The sequence below is a fragment of the Lagopus leucura genome, unplaced genomic scaffold (assembly GCF_019238085.1).
Source record: "Lagopus leucura isolate 7727_CA_CO unplaced genomic scaffold, USGS_WTPT01 Super-Scaffold_100009, whole genome shotgun sequence".
In the NCBI taxonomy this organism is placed as follows: domain Eukaryota; kingdom Metazoa; phylum Chordata; class Aves; order Galliformes; family Phasianidae; genus Lagopus; species Lagopus leucura.
Genome location: NW_024962266.1, coordinates 23,898,081 through 23,913,343, shown reverse-complemented (window position 1 = coordinate 23,913,343; position 15,263 = coordinate 23,898,081). Strand labels below are relative to the sequence as shown.

The window sequence follows — 15,263 nt, the reverse complement described above, 5'->3', positions numbered from 1 at the left end:
ATGTCTTTATTTGCTTCCATTTTCTTCATAGGCCACAATATTACCCCTCTAAGGCAAAATCAATAAAAATGCTCTAAAACAGCAGCAATCCTCCTTAGGAACTAGTGTCCTACAGAATACCACTATGCTATAATAGTAATAAAGTTTTGCTTTGTCCAGCAAAATCTCCATGATTCCAAAGAAGATATTTTGTGTATACAGAGAAAATATGAATGTCTGGAGAGAATGAAGAATTGTGAGGCTCTGGCATTTTCCATGTTTTTTTATCTACTACCAGATTCTCAATCCTCAAATTGGTTCCTTCCTTCCAGATCCTTTAACTCTGGAGATGACCTCTTTTTCTCTTTTTTTTTACTTGGATCTCTACCTGAAAGCATTACCAAAAAAAAGGGCTAAAGGGCTTTCAGTTCTTAAAGCAGCTTTATGCTGAGAAATTAAAGGTCAAAGCAACAATAAGAATGCCAGTACTTAGTCACACTCTTCTACTGACACATCATACAGACACATACTGCAATTCACTCCCATAAGGACAGATACTAGAGTAGGAATCCCTTTGAGCTCTCACACAGTGACCAAAACATGAAAAAAACACATTAACCTAAGCTTGGCACATCAGACTAGTCTAAGACATTCGAGTTTCTACAACTCAAATTGAGCATTAATCAGATTCAAACACCTCTGAACTACTAGACTGTGTGACAAACAGCCAGCTGAAATTGGGTTGACTGGGAAGAGCAAAGTTAAGAGGAAAAAAAGAAGGGAGATCCAAGAAGAAAAAAATAGTACACTACCACAATAGCATCAACAGAAATAATACTGATTGAATAGACCATATAATACCAAGCGTCCACTAAGAAGATGACCTTTTCTCAAACACTGGAATAGAAGAGCCATAGAAAAAAAGCTGTAGAAAACCCACTTCAACTTTACAAAATCAATTTATGTGAGAATGAAAAACAAAAGACGTGACCTTTTCATTAGCATTAAATAAACCAATTCCATTGTACTGAAGTCTTCCTTCTGAACATGAGTTATTGCCTGACCTTTTTTATTCCACTGCAGGATACAAAGTGCTTAGGCCAGCATTTAAGCTCTTTACTTCTTCCAAAATCCAATATACAGTACAGAGTTTTATGCAGCCATAGAGGAAAAAACGTGCACACCTTTCTTAACCTCAGCAAGGGAGCTTGTGTAGGTACTGTCAGTGATCTGTACAGTCACCCTGAAAGCTGAGCCCAAGACCACACAGACCAGCAATCCACAACTCTGCTGTTGTAACAGGAGTGGATATTTGACCTAGGGAGCAAAAGCAGTTAAGGCTGGGATACAACTAGCTATAAAATGCTACCACTGTAATTCTGCACCAACATCTCTCTCCACAGACACATGCTAGAAAAAGCTATTTGGTATAACAAGCAATTTATGTACAAAATAAACAACAAAAAAGCATACAGTGTACAGTGTTAATGGGAACCCAGAGAAAGCCTTGTTTTGCACATTAGTTAATATGCTCATTACCTTCAGGTTTCTGGAATTTATTGTCCTTCTTGTACCACGTGCATCCCTGTGCTGTGCTCACACCTTTTACTGGATAAGCTGTCTCTAGGAAATCAGGTGTCTTCAGGGAGAAATCAGTGCCTGACACAGAAACACAACATGCAGCTTGTTACACTTCAGATCTGCCATCCAAGCATGCTGTCTTCTATAACAATTTTCTCCTCTGTTCTTCTTTTACATCCCTTACTATATTAAGTTGTATGCAACTCTTTAGACACAAAAATAGCTAATTTAGTCCCACATCAAAACTCTGACCCATGTGCCAATCTTCAAGCAAAGAGCACTGGTTGCACTATCTTTCTAAAACAGTGTGGCTAGTCAGAACCAATACACAAAAGTCAAATTTCTCCAGCCACTTACAGGTTATTCTGAATGCATTTGGACTTTTTTATTTCACTCTGCCTTAAAAATACAGCAAAGAAACAATGCCAGTTAGAATTTGACACAAAATTAAAATGTGTAGAAGCCTTTACGAAATTAACACAAATATCTTTCTAAAGCAGGAAAAACACAAAAATGCACAGATCATTTTTCATTTATTGCCTATTCCCATGCAGAAAAAAATAGGGAAAAAGACAATGACAGCATTCAATCAGGCACTGATATCTCACCTATTTATTTTCTTTTGGAAGACATAAATCCGGATTTAACCTTAAGTCATAGGCCCAAACATCTGCCCAGTACTGCTCCATGCCTGTGAAGCACATGAGGAGAGAAGGCTCTGGGGCCTCATTGGGGCCTTCCAGTATTTCAAAGGAGCATATAAACAGAAGGGAGAACAACTGTTTACGAGGGTGGATAGTGACAGGACAAGGGGGAATGGTTTTAAACTGAGACAGGGGAGGTTTAGGTTAGATATTAGGAAGTTTTTCACACAGAGGGTGGTGAGGCTCTGGAACAGGCTGCCCAAGGAGGCTGTGGATGCCCCATCTCTGGAGGCATTCAAGGCCAGGCTGGATGTGGCTCTAGGCAGCCTGGTCTGCTGGTTTCTAACATGCTTCTTATCAGTTTTTTAATCAAAGTGAGTTTTGATAGCAACTCTCCTTTCTTTAAAGACTAATCTATTTAATCTGCTCCCTTTTGCCTGACAAAAGTTCAGAAACAGTGAAAGCTGACGTCCAGCAGAACACGGAAGGTGAAAGCTGTAGTTGAGAGAGGGCATGAGGACAGGGGTGTTCCTTAGCACTTAATGATTAAGTGGAATAGGATAGCCACGTACGAGGCAACAATCTTATCTTCTTTCTACTTCTCTTATGGTAAAGAATGGATTAAAGACTTACCTTTTATTTGGGCTCATTTTCTGCAACAATTTCATATACTGGAACACAACACGTGCAACCTGAAGATGGACAAACAAATAGCTTCTTGTATCACCTGGGCATGGCAAAATGACCAAATCCTTTGACTATTTCAGACACACAGACCTCTTGTGGACACAGTCGTCCCTTAAGGAAAGGTTACAGGAAGGCTAAAGGTTAAGGAAATATCTTTGCTCTCTGCCAGCTGGGGAACCCTTGAATAATTTAGCAGATCCATATAACAAAATCAGAGACGTACACTAATAAAATAAAGCACTTATCTAATTTCTAACTGAAGAGCTTGAAACCTGTATGGACGCAAGTCACCACTTATGTAGCACCAATGTGTGCTGTGTGATCTACCTACAGGACAATTCACAGGGTTAGCTTCAGCCTGTGCCAAACTCATTACGTATCTCAAAAGGAATCACTGGAAATAAACTTCCACATGATAGCCTTTGTAAATTCCTGTAAAATTTTGACTGAGCCACAGCTCTGCCCATCTCCTTCCTCCCAGCAGTTCACCACCACGCCATCGGCTCTGGAGGTTTCAGAACGCTACGGGAGAGGTCGGGCAAGGCGTGAGGGCGGCACCAGAGCCCCTCACCTGCAGCTCTTCGTGCCGCCGGGGTGCCCGGTGATGTCGGGGTATCCCCATCCCGACGCGGGCAATATGGCGGCCCGGCACCGCCCTCAGGTGCGGAGCTGCAGCAGTCCTCCCCGCCGGAGGGGGGCGCAAGCGTCACCGCGGCCGCTCGGCCTCGCGGGCGGCAGCCAATTGGAGCGCGGAGAGGGCGCGGCGGGCTGGGCTCGTTCCGCCCCGCCCTCCGTAACGCATTCGGCGCGCGCCGTCGCGGTGCATGCCGGTGCGGTGCGGCGCGACGGGACCATGGCGAGCGACTTCTACCTGCGGTACTACGTGGGGCACAAGGGGAAGTTCGGGCACGAGTTCCTCGAGTTCGAGTTCAGGCCCGACGGTGAGCAGGGCGGCGGGCGGGGCGGGAGCTCTGGCGCCGCGTGTAGCCGGGCCCGGCGGCCTTAACGCTGGTCCTCCCGCAGGAAAGCTGCGCTACGCCAACAACAGCAACTACAAGAACGACGTGATGATCCGCAAAGAGGTGAGGGGGCGCGGCGGGGGGCGCGGGCCGGCCGGGCGCCGTCATACTGAGGTGCCGCTTGCAGGCCTACGTGCACAAGAGCGTCATGGAGGAGCTGAAACGGATCATCGACGACAGCGAGATCACCAAAGAGGACGACGCGCTGTGGCCCCCGCCGGACAGGGTGGGCCGCCAGGTCGGTGTGCTGTTGCTGTTTCCTCAGGGCTCTTACGGTTCTTATGCGCGCTAATTAAAACTGCGATTGGACTTCTAACCCAGCATCACATGTAGGAAGGAGAGCTAATTCAATTAAGAGCTAATTCAAACCCTAAATGGCAGTTTAGCTGTGAGAGTTAATGTGAGTCACAGGCACGGTGCATTCATACCCTGCAATAAATAAAAGTCGTCACCCCGGTGCTTGAATTTTTCTACTGCCACGGTGCAGCAATCTGACATCATATCATCTTTTGCTTCACAGGAGCTTGAAATAGTAATTGGTGACGAGCACATCTCCTTTACCACGTCAAAAATTGGTTCGCTCATCGATGTAAATCAATCCAAGTATGTACTCTGCTTTTGTGTTGCTGTTGTCTTTATGTAGCCTTCTATATTAGAACCTACTGATTATTAGGTGCTCATACTTTATGTGGTTTGAAACTACTGATCAGCTCCTGGAAGCACTGGTACTCCCTGTTGCGACATAATTAACCTCATGTCATTGCTTGACAGATTTCAAATTCACTGAGCAGCTAACCTTACTACAAGAACACCTGTTAGATGCGTTCAGAGAGTCAGTCTGAACTAAACTGTCTCTGGCCTGTGTACATCCATGTTTCTAACAGAACCAGGACTTCTGTATTTCAGAAAAGGCTGCATATTTTGTTTTGTAAGTGCAAAGCGATGCTACTATGCAGTGATAAAAACGCACATCCTGTCAAGACTTAGAACATTCTGCATTCCATGTTTTTAAGGTTTATCAATCGATAGAAGAATAAATTAATGTTCTGTCAACAACAACCCCTAAAAAATCCTGCTATAGTTTTTTTTTTGTGTGTGTGTGTGTGTGTGTGTATAGACCTATGTATAGGTTAATTCTAAAAACTGCTCTTACAACTTAAGTCTTCTTTTTCCTTTGTTCCTTCTATTATGCACTGCAGGGATCCAGAAGGTTTGAGAGTGTTCTACTACCTGGTCCAGGACCTCAAGTGTCTAGTCTTCAGTCTTATTGGACTACACTTCAAGATTAAGCCAATCTAAATCAAACAAACTGAAGTTTGTACTGCAGTGTCTGTACATTGGGGGGAGAGGGGGGTATGCTTTTTCAAATCCTTGCTTCTTCAGGCCCGAAGCTTTTATGTATGTTAGAATTTTTTTTACAAACTGTAAGTGACTGTCTTAATAAACTGTTGACATCAATATTTTTAATTTAAAATTTCTGGTGATAAACTGACTTCCTAACACTTCTTTTATCATGGTACATTTAGGAAATGTCATTTCAGTTGTATCACAAAGGTATATTTCACTTCTCTATGCAGTAGAATTAAGCCTCGCATGGCTCTGTGAAAATATACTTCTGTCAGCTGCCAAGATAAACTTTTGTTACTAATTGTTGCCTTAGGAAGGCCCGATCAAAACAACTCAAACCCTGGCTCAGCACATGAGGCATGGTTATAGCAAAGACACAAGATGTAACAACCTCCTGCTGTACCCACTTGCCTTTAGAGCAGAAGTAGACAACAGACTGTGCAGGGGCCATCCAGGATCTTCAGATGCTCCTCCCATGCAGCTTCTCTTGGAAGAACTGAAACTTAGAAATGTGGAACATGTTAAGTTCTAGACTAGCATACCTTTTTCTAGACTAGCACACCATTGCTTAAGAGGCATAGAGGAGGACCAAGCACGTGTCTCAAAGTGGTAAGTTTTGTAAGCACTACAGAAGTGGATGGATAGCTTTCCTCACTAATGTGAACTTGAACTGGCAGCCTGATGTGTGCTGGTGCCCACCTCACAATGAGTGGAAGTGCGCTGTCTTGCTTTTAACTCCCCAGTTAAGCCTGGAAGTGAAAGAAAATCAATGTAAGATACAGAACTTTTAAGCCGTGGTGAAACTTGCTTAAGACTTCTGCAATATGTAAGGTGCACTAACTAAAACTGTGCTTCTTTCAAGTGATTTTTCTGCTGCAATGGGAATCTTATCAGAACCAGATCCGGATTAACCAGCAATTTTCTTGTAGTGTGGCAGGTTTAACTTAACTTTAGCCAAGTTTTAATGTGCATTAAGAGACTTTTCTGCATATTATATGGAGCTCAAGAAAAGCAACTCCAGTTTACAAGGGCTGTTATGTGCCTTACCTGAGGCACAACATCAGCTCTGTGGCTGACGGTACTACAAAGCATCTGGGTGAATCCTCTGAAGCTGAAATCCGTGTTATTTGAATAGGAAGCAATAAAGAGTCCTCCATTCTGCTCAATGTAACCAAAAATGCTGTTTCCTAAGAAATACAAAAGAGCAGGTTATGTGTCGGCGTGCTAATTACTGAAGTTCATCTTCAAGTCCTCTGCCCAAGCCCTCCCTCAGGCTTTCCCTTCTCTGGCCATGATCTTTTCTGGGCAACCCTCTGCCTTCCCGCACCGCCCCTGCCTCGTCCCCGCAGCGCTCGCCATTCCTGCCCCCCAGCCTTCCCATTCGGCCCCGCTCCCGCTCAGGGCGGTGTCAGGTCGCGCCGCCGGGCGCCATCTTGGCTGTGGGCAGCTCGGCTTCAAGTCGGCAGAAAGCGGCGACCGCCATCGTAACTGAGGGCAAAAGCGCACGGCCAGGAGGGTGCCATGGGGGTAGGTCGGGGCCGCGGCCGGGCCGTGCCGGGCCGACCCGAGCCGAGCTGACGGGCTGTCGCTGCCTCTTGCCTTGCAGAGGATCGGGCTGCAGCTGCGAGCTACCCTGGAGAACATCACCCGGCTGCGGGCCGAGGGGGAGGACTTCCGCTGGTACCTCAAGGTGCGGGCTGCGGGAGCAGGGATCGCCGCTTTTAGCCTGAAACTGCCGGGCACGGTGCTATAAGAGTCACATCTGCCCCCTTGAGCACGGCGAGCTGCAGAGCTGCTGCGCTTTTCCCCACGCGGTGCAGGCGGGCTGCTACAGGAGCCGCTCATGGGTTCCCAACGCACGCGTGGCACCGTGCGCTGCTTAGCTACCGGGGCGGTCTGTGTGAAGGGTAGAGCCTGCACTGCTGAGGCAGGTGCTGAGCTGACATCCCCAGCGCACGGCTGCAGTAAGTGACGAGCTGCGTTCTTCCCATCTTCTGCTTAGTGGCTGCATCTCGCAATACGTGTGCCGCCCAATGCACCTAAATTCTCTGATTTATGTTATTTTTCAGCTGAAATGCGGGAACTGTGGTGAGGTCTCTGAAAAATGGCAGTACCTCCGGTTGATGGTGAGTTTCCCCGTGGTAACCTGCATCAAACAAAGAAAACAAGCCTGCCTTGTACATGCAGTGAACAGGAACATCAGCGTGCGACAGATGCACATCAGATGAAATAGCTCCTGGTGATAGCAGCCACATGCAGTCAGGAAAAGCTCTTGTATTTTGTATTCAAAATATATATGGAGACTTAATTGAAATAAGCCATTGGAATGGTGACTCGGTGATAAAATATTGACACCTGCTTTGAAAAGCCACCTTTCTGTAAAAACATCAGTTGAAAACAAATTTTGAAGTGATGTTGGGATAAGCTTTGCTTAAGGAACGTTGTTGGAAGTTAGGCAATTTGGGGGGAGTTCAGCATGCTGGATGAGCATTTGGAAACTGAAGAAGCAGAGTAAATTTGTCAGGGATAAAAGAAGGCTTTGTTATTAGAAAGGCATTATCATCTCCACTGAATGCATTTTGAGTTATTAAGGACATAACTATATCATTATTCAGTGTTTTAAATCTAGAACAGTTACTGGAGAATTACAGCTTTCTGAATTACACATCTCTAGTTTCTAAAAGCCTTCTCAATGCTTTTAAAAAGCAAAAGTTGGAGACTTCTTGTAAAACAAAGAAGCACACACAAAAGCTGTACCTTTGCAGGGGCTTCCAGTGACTCAGCTAGAATGGAATTAAAAATATCTCCATTGTTATGGTCTGTAGGACAGTGCTCCCCTGAAAGGAGGCAGAGGAAGTGCCACTATGGTGCAGAAATGCAAGTTGTGCTCCAGAGAGAACTCCATTGGTATGTGTTTAGAAACCCAAGACGCATCATCCACGTTATACTTTTCTCCTACATCTATTTTTCAGTCCCAATTTTTGTTTGAAACATTTCCAACCCCCCCCCCCCCCAAGTACACTGATATTTGAGTAGCCAGCTGATACTGTCATGCTTATGAAGGAAATTGAGAGGTCAGTTGGTCATCAACAACATAAAAAAAGAACTTAAGTCCACAATGTTGGACAGTAGGAACAACATGGCCAACTTCACAGCATGGCTGGATCATTTTTTCTTTTTGAGATTCGAGCAAATAGTCTGATTTAAAGAGATGCAGCTACTTGGCTAGCTCAGGATGTCACATCTGGTTTTTCCACTGTATTCTATCTTTCTCTAATTGGGCTTTTCTCTCTATTGGGATGTAACTGCTGCTTTATAAAGACATATAAGAAAACAAACATTAGAAAAGCGTAGGATGAACTAGGCTGAGAGTTATAACTCCCGTTAAATACATAAAACAGTAATAAACTAAATGCATGGTTATGAAAGTTACTTGCAGGTTCTTTGTTGCTCTTTGCAAAGGAATCAAAGGATTTCCACAAAGGCAGCTTTGGGGGTAGAGCTGGAGATGCTCACACACACACACACACACACACACACAAAAACAACTGTACAACAATGTTCCTTGCAGCTGATGGTTTCTCAGGCCTCCTGGTTAGTTCAGGTTTCTGCATGAACAGAGCTCTCATCCTTTAAGTCATTTTACAAAAGTATCATTTGAATTTTAAATTTTTTTTAAATTTTATTAGCAAGATAACAAAATGGTATAGCGTAAACTTCTCCAGAGGAGCAAGAATAATTCTATCTTTTGAAGAACAACTGCAGGAATTGCTCGCTTACTTTGTTTCTTTTATTCTTAAGGATTTCTTTTCGGAAGGGAGAAACAGCTGGGACTTGGTTTGTGCTATGTTCTGAAGATGTGCTGCCACTCACTTTTACACATCTGTTGTTTTTTGTTTTTTAGATATTTTAAGTCAGACAATCAAACCATATAATGTAAGTTTGTTTTCTTTTATGCAAGTGAAATATGAGTAGATATTAATAGTATTCCCAGTTCTTGCTGTATCATCACATTCCCCTTTCAAGAATACATAAACTACATATGTTCACGTGATAAAAAAAAAATTGTCTCTTATAGACTTCTGAACAGTCTAATGGAGAATAAAATTTGCATTAACAGAGCTCAGTCTCAAATATAGAATGATCTGTGATACATTTCACAAGCAAAACATGAAACTGTATTACTGAAATCACAGGTGATTGTTTCCTTTTGAAGGCTTCCTTGTGGCAGAGCAAGACATTCAGCTAATTACAACCCATTAAACTAGCCCTAGGATTTTGCTGTCACTTGGGACATCAGAGTTGATAGTACTGCCTATAAAGCAGTTCATTCCCAGAGTAATATCTGTCACTGTTTTATTAGCTGAAAACTAACAGTATTCTGACTCAATTATAGGCTGAAGACAGTGAGAAATTCAAGACAATAGTGGAGTTTGAATGCCGAGGTTTGGAACCAGTTGACTTTCAGCCACAGGTGAGTTCATACTTGGGATCTGTTTATCAGTTTTTAAGAGCACTTCCAGACTCTAGAGCAATTAAAATATAGTTTTTGAAATGTTGCTGCTCTTCCTGGAATGTCCTGGACCTCCCTGATTTTCCATCTTCTCCACAGTACTTTATTCAACTTCAGGAAATCACAAACAGCACAGCACTTCTGGAATTCTTTGTACTTGTGTTCCAGTAGCATAAAATACCCCTGGGTTACTCATAATGCCTTACACGTGGCTGAGCATCACTCATCTGAACTGATCTGAAATGTCTTCATTGCTCAGGTTATTGCAAACGGGAGTCTTTCAGAGGGGAACTGCAGGAGCATGCAGGTAGCCACAGTCAGGGGAGCTCCACTTTGGTTATTGATACATTACAACAAAAATAACCAACGTTCCAGATATGAACAGTCATCAATATATGACCTCTCCATAAATCTTGCAATATGACATCAAAGCTGTAGGAAACGTATTGGTAATCTTCCTTTGGAAACTTGCTCAGACCAAAACCGAGGAAGGCAGTTAAAGGCTGTTGCAAAGCACACTTCAGGGTTCAGAGTCAAAGGATTTCTTCACTGCCAAGCCGGTTCCTAACAATTCATTTGCTTGTGCATGCTCATGCTGTATGCAGTCTAACTCCTTACTATATTTAACCAGATTAGGTGTAAATAGACTGACAAATATAAACCTGTCTTATCCTCCCCTCAGACTGTGACACTATGCTAACAAACAGATGAAAAAAGCTGATCCTACAAGGAATTAGGTATAAATGAAGACACCACAGCATTGTGCTGCAGGAGGAGATCTTCATTTTTAATTCAAATCCATCTTTCTAAGCAACAGAAGGGATCTTCGCTTATTCCTGTTTGAAGGCTTTGATGCCAGACAGAACTAGGAACTTCATAGAATCATAGAATCATAGAATCACTAAGGTTGGAAAAGACCTAAAAGATCACCCAGTCCAACTGTTCACCTATTCCCAATAGCTCCTACTAAACCATGTCCCTCAACACAACATCCAGCCTTTCCTTGAACACCCCCAGGCTCGGTGACTCCACCACCTCCCTGGGCATCCATTCCAGTGCCTGACCACCCTTTCTGAAAAGTAATACTTCCTCATGTCCAGCCTGAATCTCCCCTGCCGTAGCTTGAAGCCATTCCCCCTGGTCCTATCACTAATGACACGAGAGAAGAGGCCGACCCCCAGTTCACTACAACCTCCCTTCAGGAAGTTATAGAGAGCAATGAGGTCTCCCCTGAGCCTCCTCTTCTCCAGGCTGAACATTCCCAGCTCCTTCAGCCTCTCCTCATATGGCCTGTGTTCCAGACCCCTCACCAGCTTTGTTGCCCTCCTTTGAACACGTTCCAGGGCCTCAATATCTTTCTTGCAGTGAGGGGCCCAAAACTGGACACAGTACTTGAGGTGCGGCCTCACGAGCGCTGAATATAGGGGAACAATCACCTCTCTGCTCCTGCTTGCAACACTGTTTCTGATGCAAGCCAGGATGCCATTGGCCTTCTTGGCCACCTGGGCACACTGTCGGCTCATGTTCAGCCGAGCATCAATCAATACCCCCAGGTCCATTTCCTCTACGCAGTCCTCCAGCCACACCGCCCCAAGCCTGTAGCGTCGCCTGGGGTTGTTGTGGCCGAAGTGCAGGACCCGGCATTTGGCCTTGTTGAAACTCATCCCATTGGCTCCAGCCCAGCTCTCCAGCCTGTCCAGATCCCTCTGTAGGGCCTCGCTACCCCCAGGCAGATCCACACTTCCAGCCAATTTGGTGTCATCTGCGAATTTACTGAGGGTGCACTCGATGCCCTCATCCAGGTCATCAATAAAGATATTGAAGAGGACAGGCCCCAGCACCGACCCCTGCGGAACACCACTCACGACTGGTCGCCAGCTGGATTTGACTCCATTCACCACCACTCTCTGTGCCCGGCCCTCCAGCCAGCTCCTTACCCAGCCAAGAGTGTACCCATCCAAGCCTCTGGCTGCCAGCTTCTGCAGGAGAATGCTGTGGGAGACAGTGTCAAAGGCTTTGCTGAAGTCTAGGTAGACCACATCAACAGCCTTTCCTTCATCCACCAGATGGGTCACTAGATCATAGAAGGAGATCAGGTTGGTCAAACAGGACCTGCCCTTCATGAACCCATGCTGGCTAGGCCTGATCCCCTACTTGAACTTCAAGTAAAATCTATGGGAAACCTCTGAGATGCAGGAGATGTTTACGTATCAGCATCCTACCTGTCACTTTTATCTGCAGAACAAAGACTTCACAGCTTTCATAAGCTTTTCATATAATATTCCCTAAGTGTAGCTTGTGCACTTAACTGGAGAATACACTTGAGTCCCTCAGCAGATTCTTCAGTGAATTTCCTGATGCCCAAATGAATAAACACAACATATACTTCTGTGGCTCCTTACAGTTCTATGTATTTTATATGATCCAAGCCAACCTGTCTGCCCTGCAGTCTTAGGGACTGGCTATAGATTACTGTACAATTTTTTTTTAAATAGGTACAAACCAACCATCCCTGAGGTCAGTTCAGTATGGAGGATTCTTTACAGAATTTCTTTTAAACCTTCAGCTTCTTTGCTTTGTGCCAACATTAATACTTACACTGGTAGCAGATGTGTGTCAATATGCTGTTTTTGCTTTAACTGTTGGTCCTTTGCCTGTCAGCAGAGGGCAGACGAGGCACTGCAGTTCCCAGCTTCCTTTAACAGATTAAATGAGTCTGTGCTTTGACGCCAAAGCTCTAAGAACGTGTCTGGTATAGAAGCTTGAAATTCAGTAACATAGCTTGTTGTCCCTTGGAGTGCTGGGGAATCTCTTTTTCTGCTCTTTGTTCTATACTTCAGCTCTGCATTTTTCACCCATCATGGCGATCTGCCTCCTCAGCTGTTGCAATTCCTTTGAATTGGGCTTCTGACAATTTTGTACAGGGCATATTTACACTGTGCCTTGCAGATAACTCTCCTGTTGTCATGTCTGCCACACTGTGGTCTGTTTAACTCCCAACACTTAACCTTCCACTAAATCCTAAAGTATTTTACGATCATGTGGTTTACTTCACACATTCCCCCACAGTGAAGTGTCTGTTTGGTACCAGAAGAGATTTCTATCAAAAATGCTGGTGCAGATCCCTAGCAGAGGACCAAGAAACCACCTTTCCTTCCTAGATGTTTCTCAGTAAAATTCTACATTTAGCAGTAGCACTACAAGAAACTCCCCTGTATACTATTGAGATGGCTGAGATAATTTTAAGTTTCCTTTAAAACTAATAAAGCTTATTTTACAGCTTGAAAACTGTAAGCCCTAATATAACTGATGTTTTAACAGAAAAATCAGAAAGAGCATCTTGTTCTTGTGCTACATCCCTCTGATATGTACTTTCTTTCCTACAGCTATTCCTATCTTTTCCTTCACTTCTTTAAAAACAGTAGCAATAGTGATGAACTCTACTGTTTGGATGCTATTATCTGTTCAGTTAGCTAACTGATCCTCCTTGCGCTCAAGGCTTGCTAGTTGCTTCTATACCTAAATCCAGTATAGGCTACTTCCTTCTCTGGAGCAGCTTGGATTGGGATCATTTGTAAACCAGAACAACTGACTCTTTTCCATACTTTTTCTGTGTTTTCTCACAGTGAGTTTATTGTGTAGCTATTTTATATATAGTGCCTGTATAATTTCTAAATACAAATTAAAGCTATTAGTAGTTGGATGCTGATAGAACTCAACTTCACTTTTTAAAGTTTATCTAAAACTACTGAAAGTACTTTTCTGGTAAGAAACATAAAAGAGCAATATTGTTTTGTTTTACACTATGTTTGTTTGTGTCAAGACTTCCCATTTCACAAGTGGTGGTGGGAAGGGTCACAGCATCATGCTGACCTGCAGAGCAGAAGGCAATGATACTGCCATCTACCAGAATACAAACATGCTCACACAGGTGTTGATCAATACACAGACAACAGAGGGACAAGTCACTTACCCTTTCTGAAGGTTGCTGAATGCTCTAGAGGAGGTGATCTCCAAATAGACATCCTGCTTCCTCAGCTAACCCTTAAACAAGAGTGAGGAGGAGTGGACCCACATTCTACTCCTTCTTGTTGCCCAGGTGCATTACTTGCACCTGTGTGCCCTGGGTTACCACACCTTCTCACCTGGTAGTCCATCACTGGTTCAGGCCATGACCTAGCAATCCCCATACATGACCCTTGTCCAGGAAACAGACTGGCTGTTTTTCCTACCTAATTTAGGTAAAATACAATAAAAATGTGCAATGTTAATTTCATTAAACATTTCAGTTTCATACTTAACATTTTCTTTGTACAGCTTATTCTTAAAAACTTAATGCAAATGTGTTTGCAGGCAGGATTTGCTGCTGAAGGTGCAGAGTCTGGCACACCTTTCAATGACATAAACTTGTTAGAAAAGGTATGTTGTCTTAGTTTCATTAGTAATTTTAATTATCTAGCTTCTGTTCGCTATGACACTAGCATGAAGTATGTATCTTGCACATGAAAGGCTAGTTTTGCATTTTCATGTAGGCATGAGAAAGTCATAACTGGACAGAGAAACTACAACTGTAAATAACCAGCACTACTAACAGTTTCATTTTATCAGCATGCATTTTGTATCTTGGGAGATGACAGAGAAATGCAACATATAAATCATTCAGAAATTTCAAAGAGCAAAGACCCACAGTACTAAAGGGCTGCTGTTATTCAGAGTGGTGAACTAATTTCCTCAGGATATCTGTACTTTTTCCTCTGCACAGAGATATTAAAAAGTAAGATAAAGACTCTCCTTCAAAGCACAGGATAATGACTCCAGCATTGCAAATCTTCCTTGGCTGTGAGCAAGAATCTCAAGGTCAAATCTGTTCCCCTGTATCCTACTTGGCAGGGATCTGCTTGTCTGCTGAACCACATGACTAGGGCATTGTAAATGATAGATAATCCTTTCATCTGCCATGGCTGCTGTTTTGTCCACTGCAGGCTGTGGACTGCTTTTTTATTTTCTTTACAGTTTGTTAAGATGTAAGAACACTGACACTAAAGTCCATTTAGGTCAGTCCATTTCAGGTCAGTGCTCTCACTTCTCTAGAAAATTAGAATACAGCTTAGATTTATGTTGGAAGCACCACACAATCAGTAAGACCCAAACTGTGAGTGAGGCTTAGCTTCAGTTAATTCCAGTCTGTGATTTAGACACTATTGTCATCTATCGTCTGTGGCTAATGCTATGAAATCTTAATTCCCACAGGATTGGAATGACTATGATGAAAAAACAAAGGAATCTGTTGGAATCTATGAAGTTACCCATAAATTTGTTAAATGCTGATGTTCACACTGCTGACAAACCTTGGCATGCTTATTGATGAGGGAGCTGAAAACATCAGAGAGCTTCATGGCGTTATTGTTCACATGTCTGAACTTCACAAATAGAAACCTAAGTAAATTGTATTTACTGTCTGTGGAACAGCTAATAAATGATTCTTCACAGAGA

At 43.5% G+C, this 15,263-nt stretch overlaps 2 protein-coding genes across 2 annotated transcripts; both read left to right on the top strand.

The window, feature by feature from the left end:
• The first annotated feature begins 3,688 nt into the window (after nucleotides 1-3,688).
• MAGOH (mago homolog, exon junction complex subunit) lies at nucleotides 3,689-5,384 on the top strand. Its single transcript, XM_042873718.1, has 5 exons — nucleotides 3,689-3,832; nucleotides 3,915-3,973; nucleotides 4,038-4,148; nucleotides 4,431-4,513; nucleotides 5,110-5,384. Exons 1-5 carry the CDS (start codon nucleotides 3,745-3,747, stop codon nucleotides 5,207-5,209), a joined length of 441 nt encoding a protein of 146 aa, XP_042729652.1. The 5' UTR covers nucleotides 3,689-3,744; the 3' UTR covers nucleotides 5,210-5,384.
• A 1,297-nt stretch (nucleotides 5,385-6,681) lies between these two features.
• CZIB (CXXC motif containing zinc binding protein) lies at nucleotides 6,682-15,263 on the top strand. The gene is made up of 8 exons (XM_042873423.1): nucleotides 6,682-6,784; nucleotides 6,864-6,947; nucleotides 7,327-7,383; nucleotides 8,083-8,164; nucleotides 9,162-9,193; nucleotides 9,654-9,731; nucleotides 14,124-14,189; nucleotides 15,021-15,263. Exons 1-8 carry the CDS (start codon nucleotides 6,779-6,781, stop codon nucleotides 15,096-15,098), a joined length of 483 nt encoding a protein of 160 aa, XP_042729357.1. The 5' UTR covers nucleotides 6,682-6,778; the 3' UTR covers nucleotides 15,099-15,263.

What these genes read in the sequence shown, in the direction of transcription:
- CZIB (XM_042873423.1), top strand. An exon ending in GGCAGTACCTCCGGTTGATG is followed by an intron (nt 7,384 to 8,082) that starts GTGAGTTTCCCC and finishes TATGGTCTGTAG; the next exon opens with GACAGTGCTCCCCTGAAAGG. An exon ending in AGACAATCAAACCATATAAT is followed by an intron (nt 9,194 to 9,653) that starts GTAAGTTTGTTT and finishes ACTCAATTATAG; the next exon opens with GCTGAAGACAGTGAGAAATT.
- MAGOH (XM_042873718.1), top strand. Translation starts at nt 3,745, where the DNA reads ATGGCGAGCGACTTCTACCTGCGGTACTACGTGGGGCACAAGGGGAAG. An exon ending in GTTCGAGTTCAGGCCCGACG is followed by an intron (nt 3,833 to 3,914) that starts GTGAGCAGGGCG and finishes GTCCTCCCGCAG; the next exon opens with GAAAGCTGCGCTACGCCAAC. An exon ending in CGGACAGGGTGGGCCGCCAG is followed by an intron (nt 4,149 to 4,430) that starts GTCGGTGTGCTG and finishes TTTGCTTCACAG; the next exon opens with GAGCTTGAAATAGTAATTGG.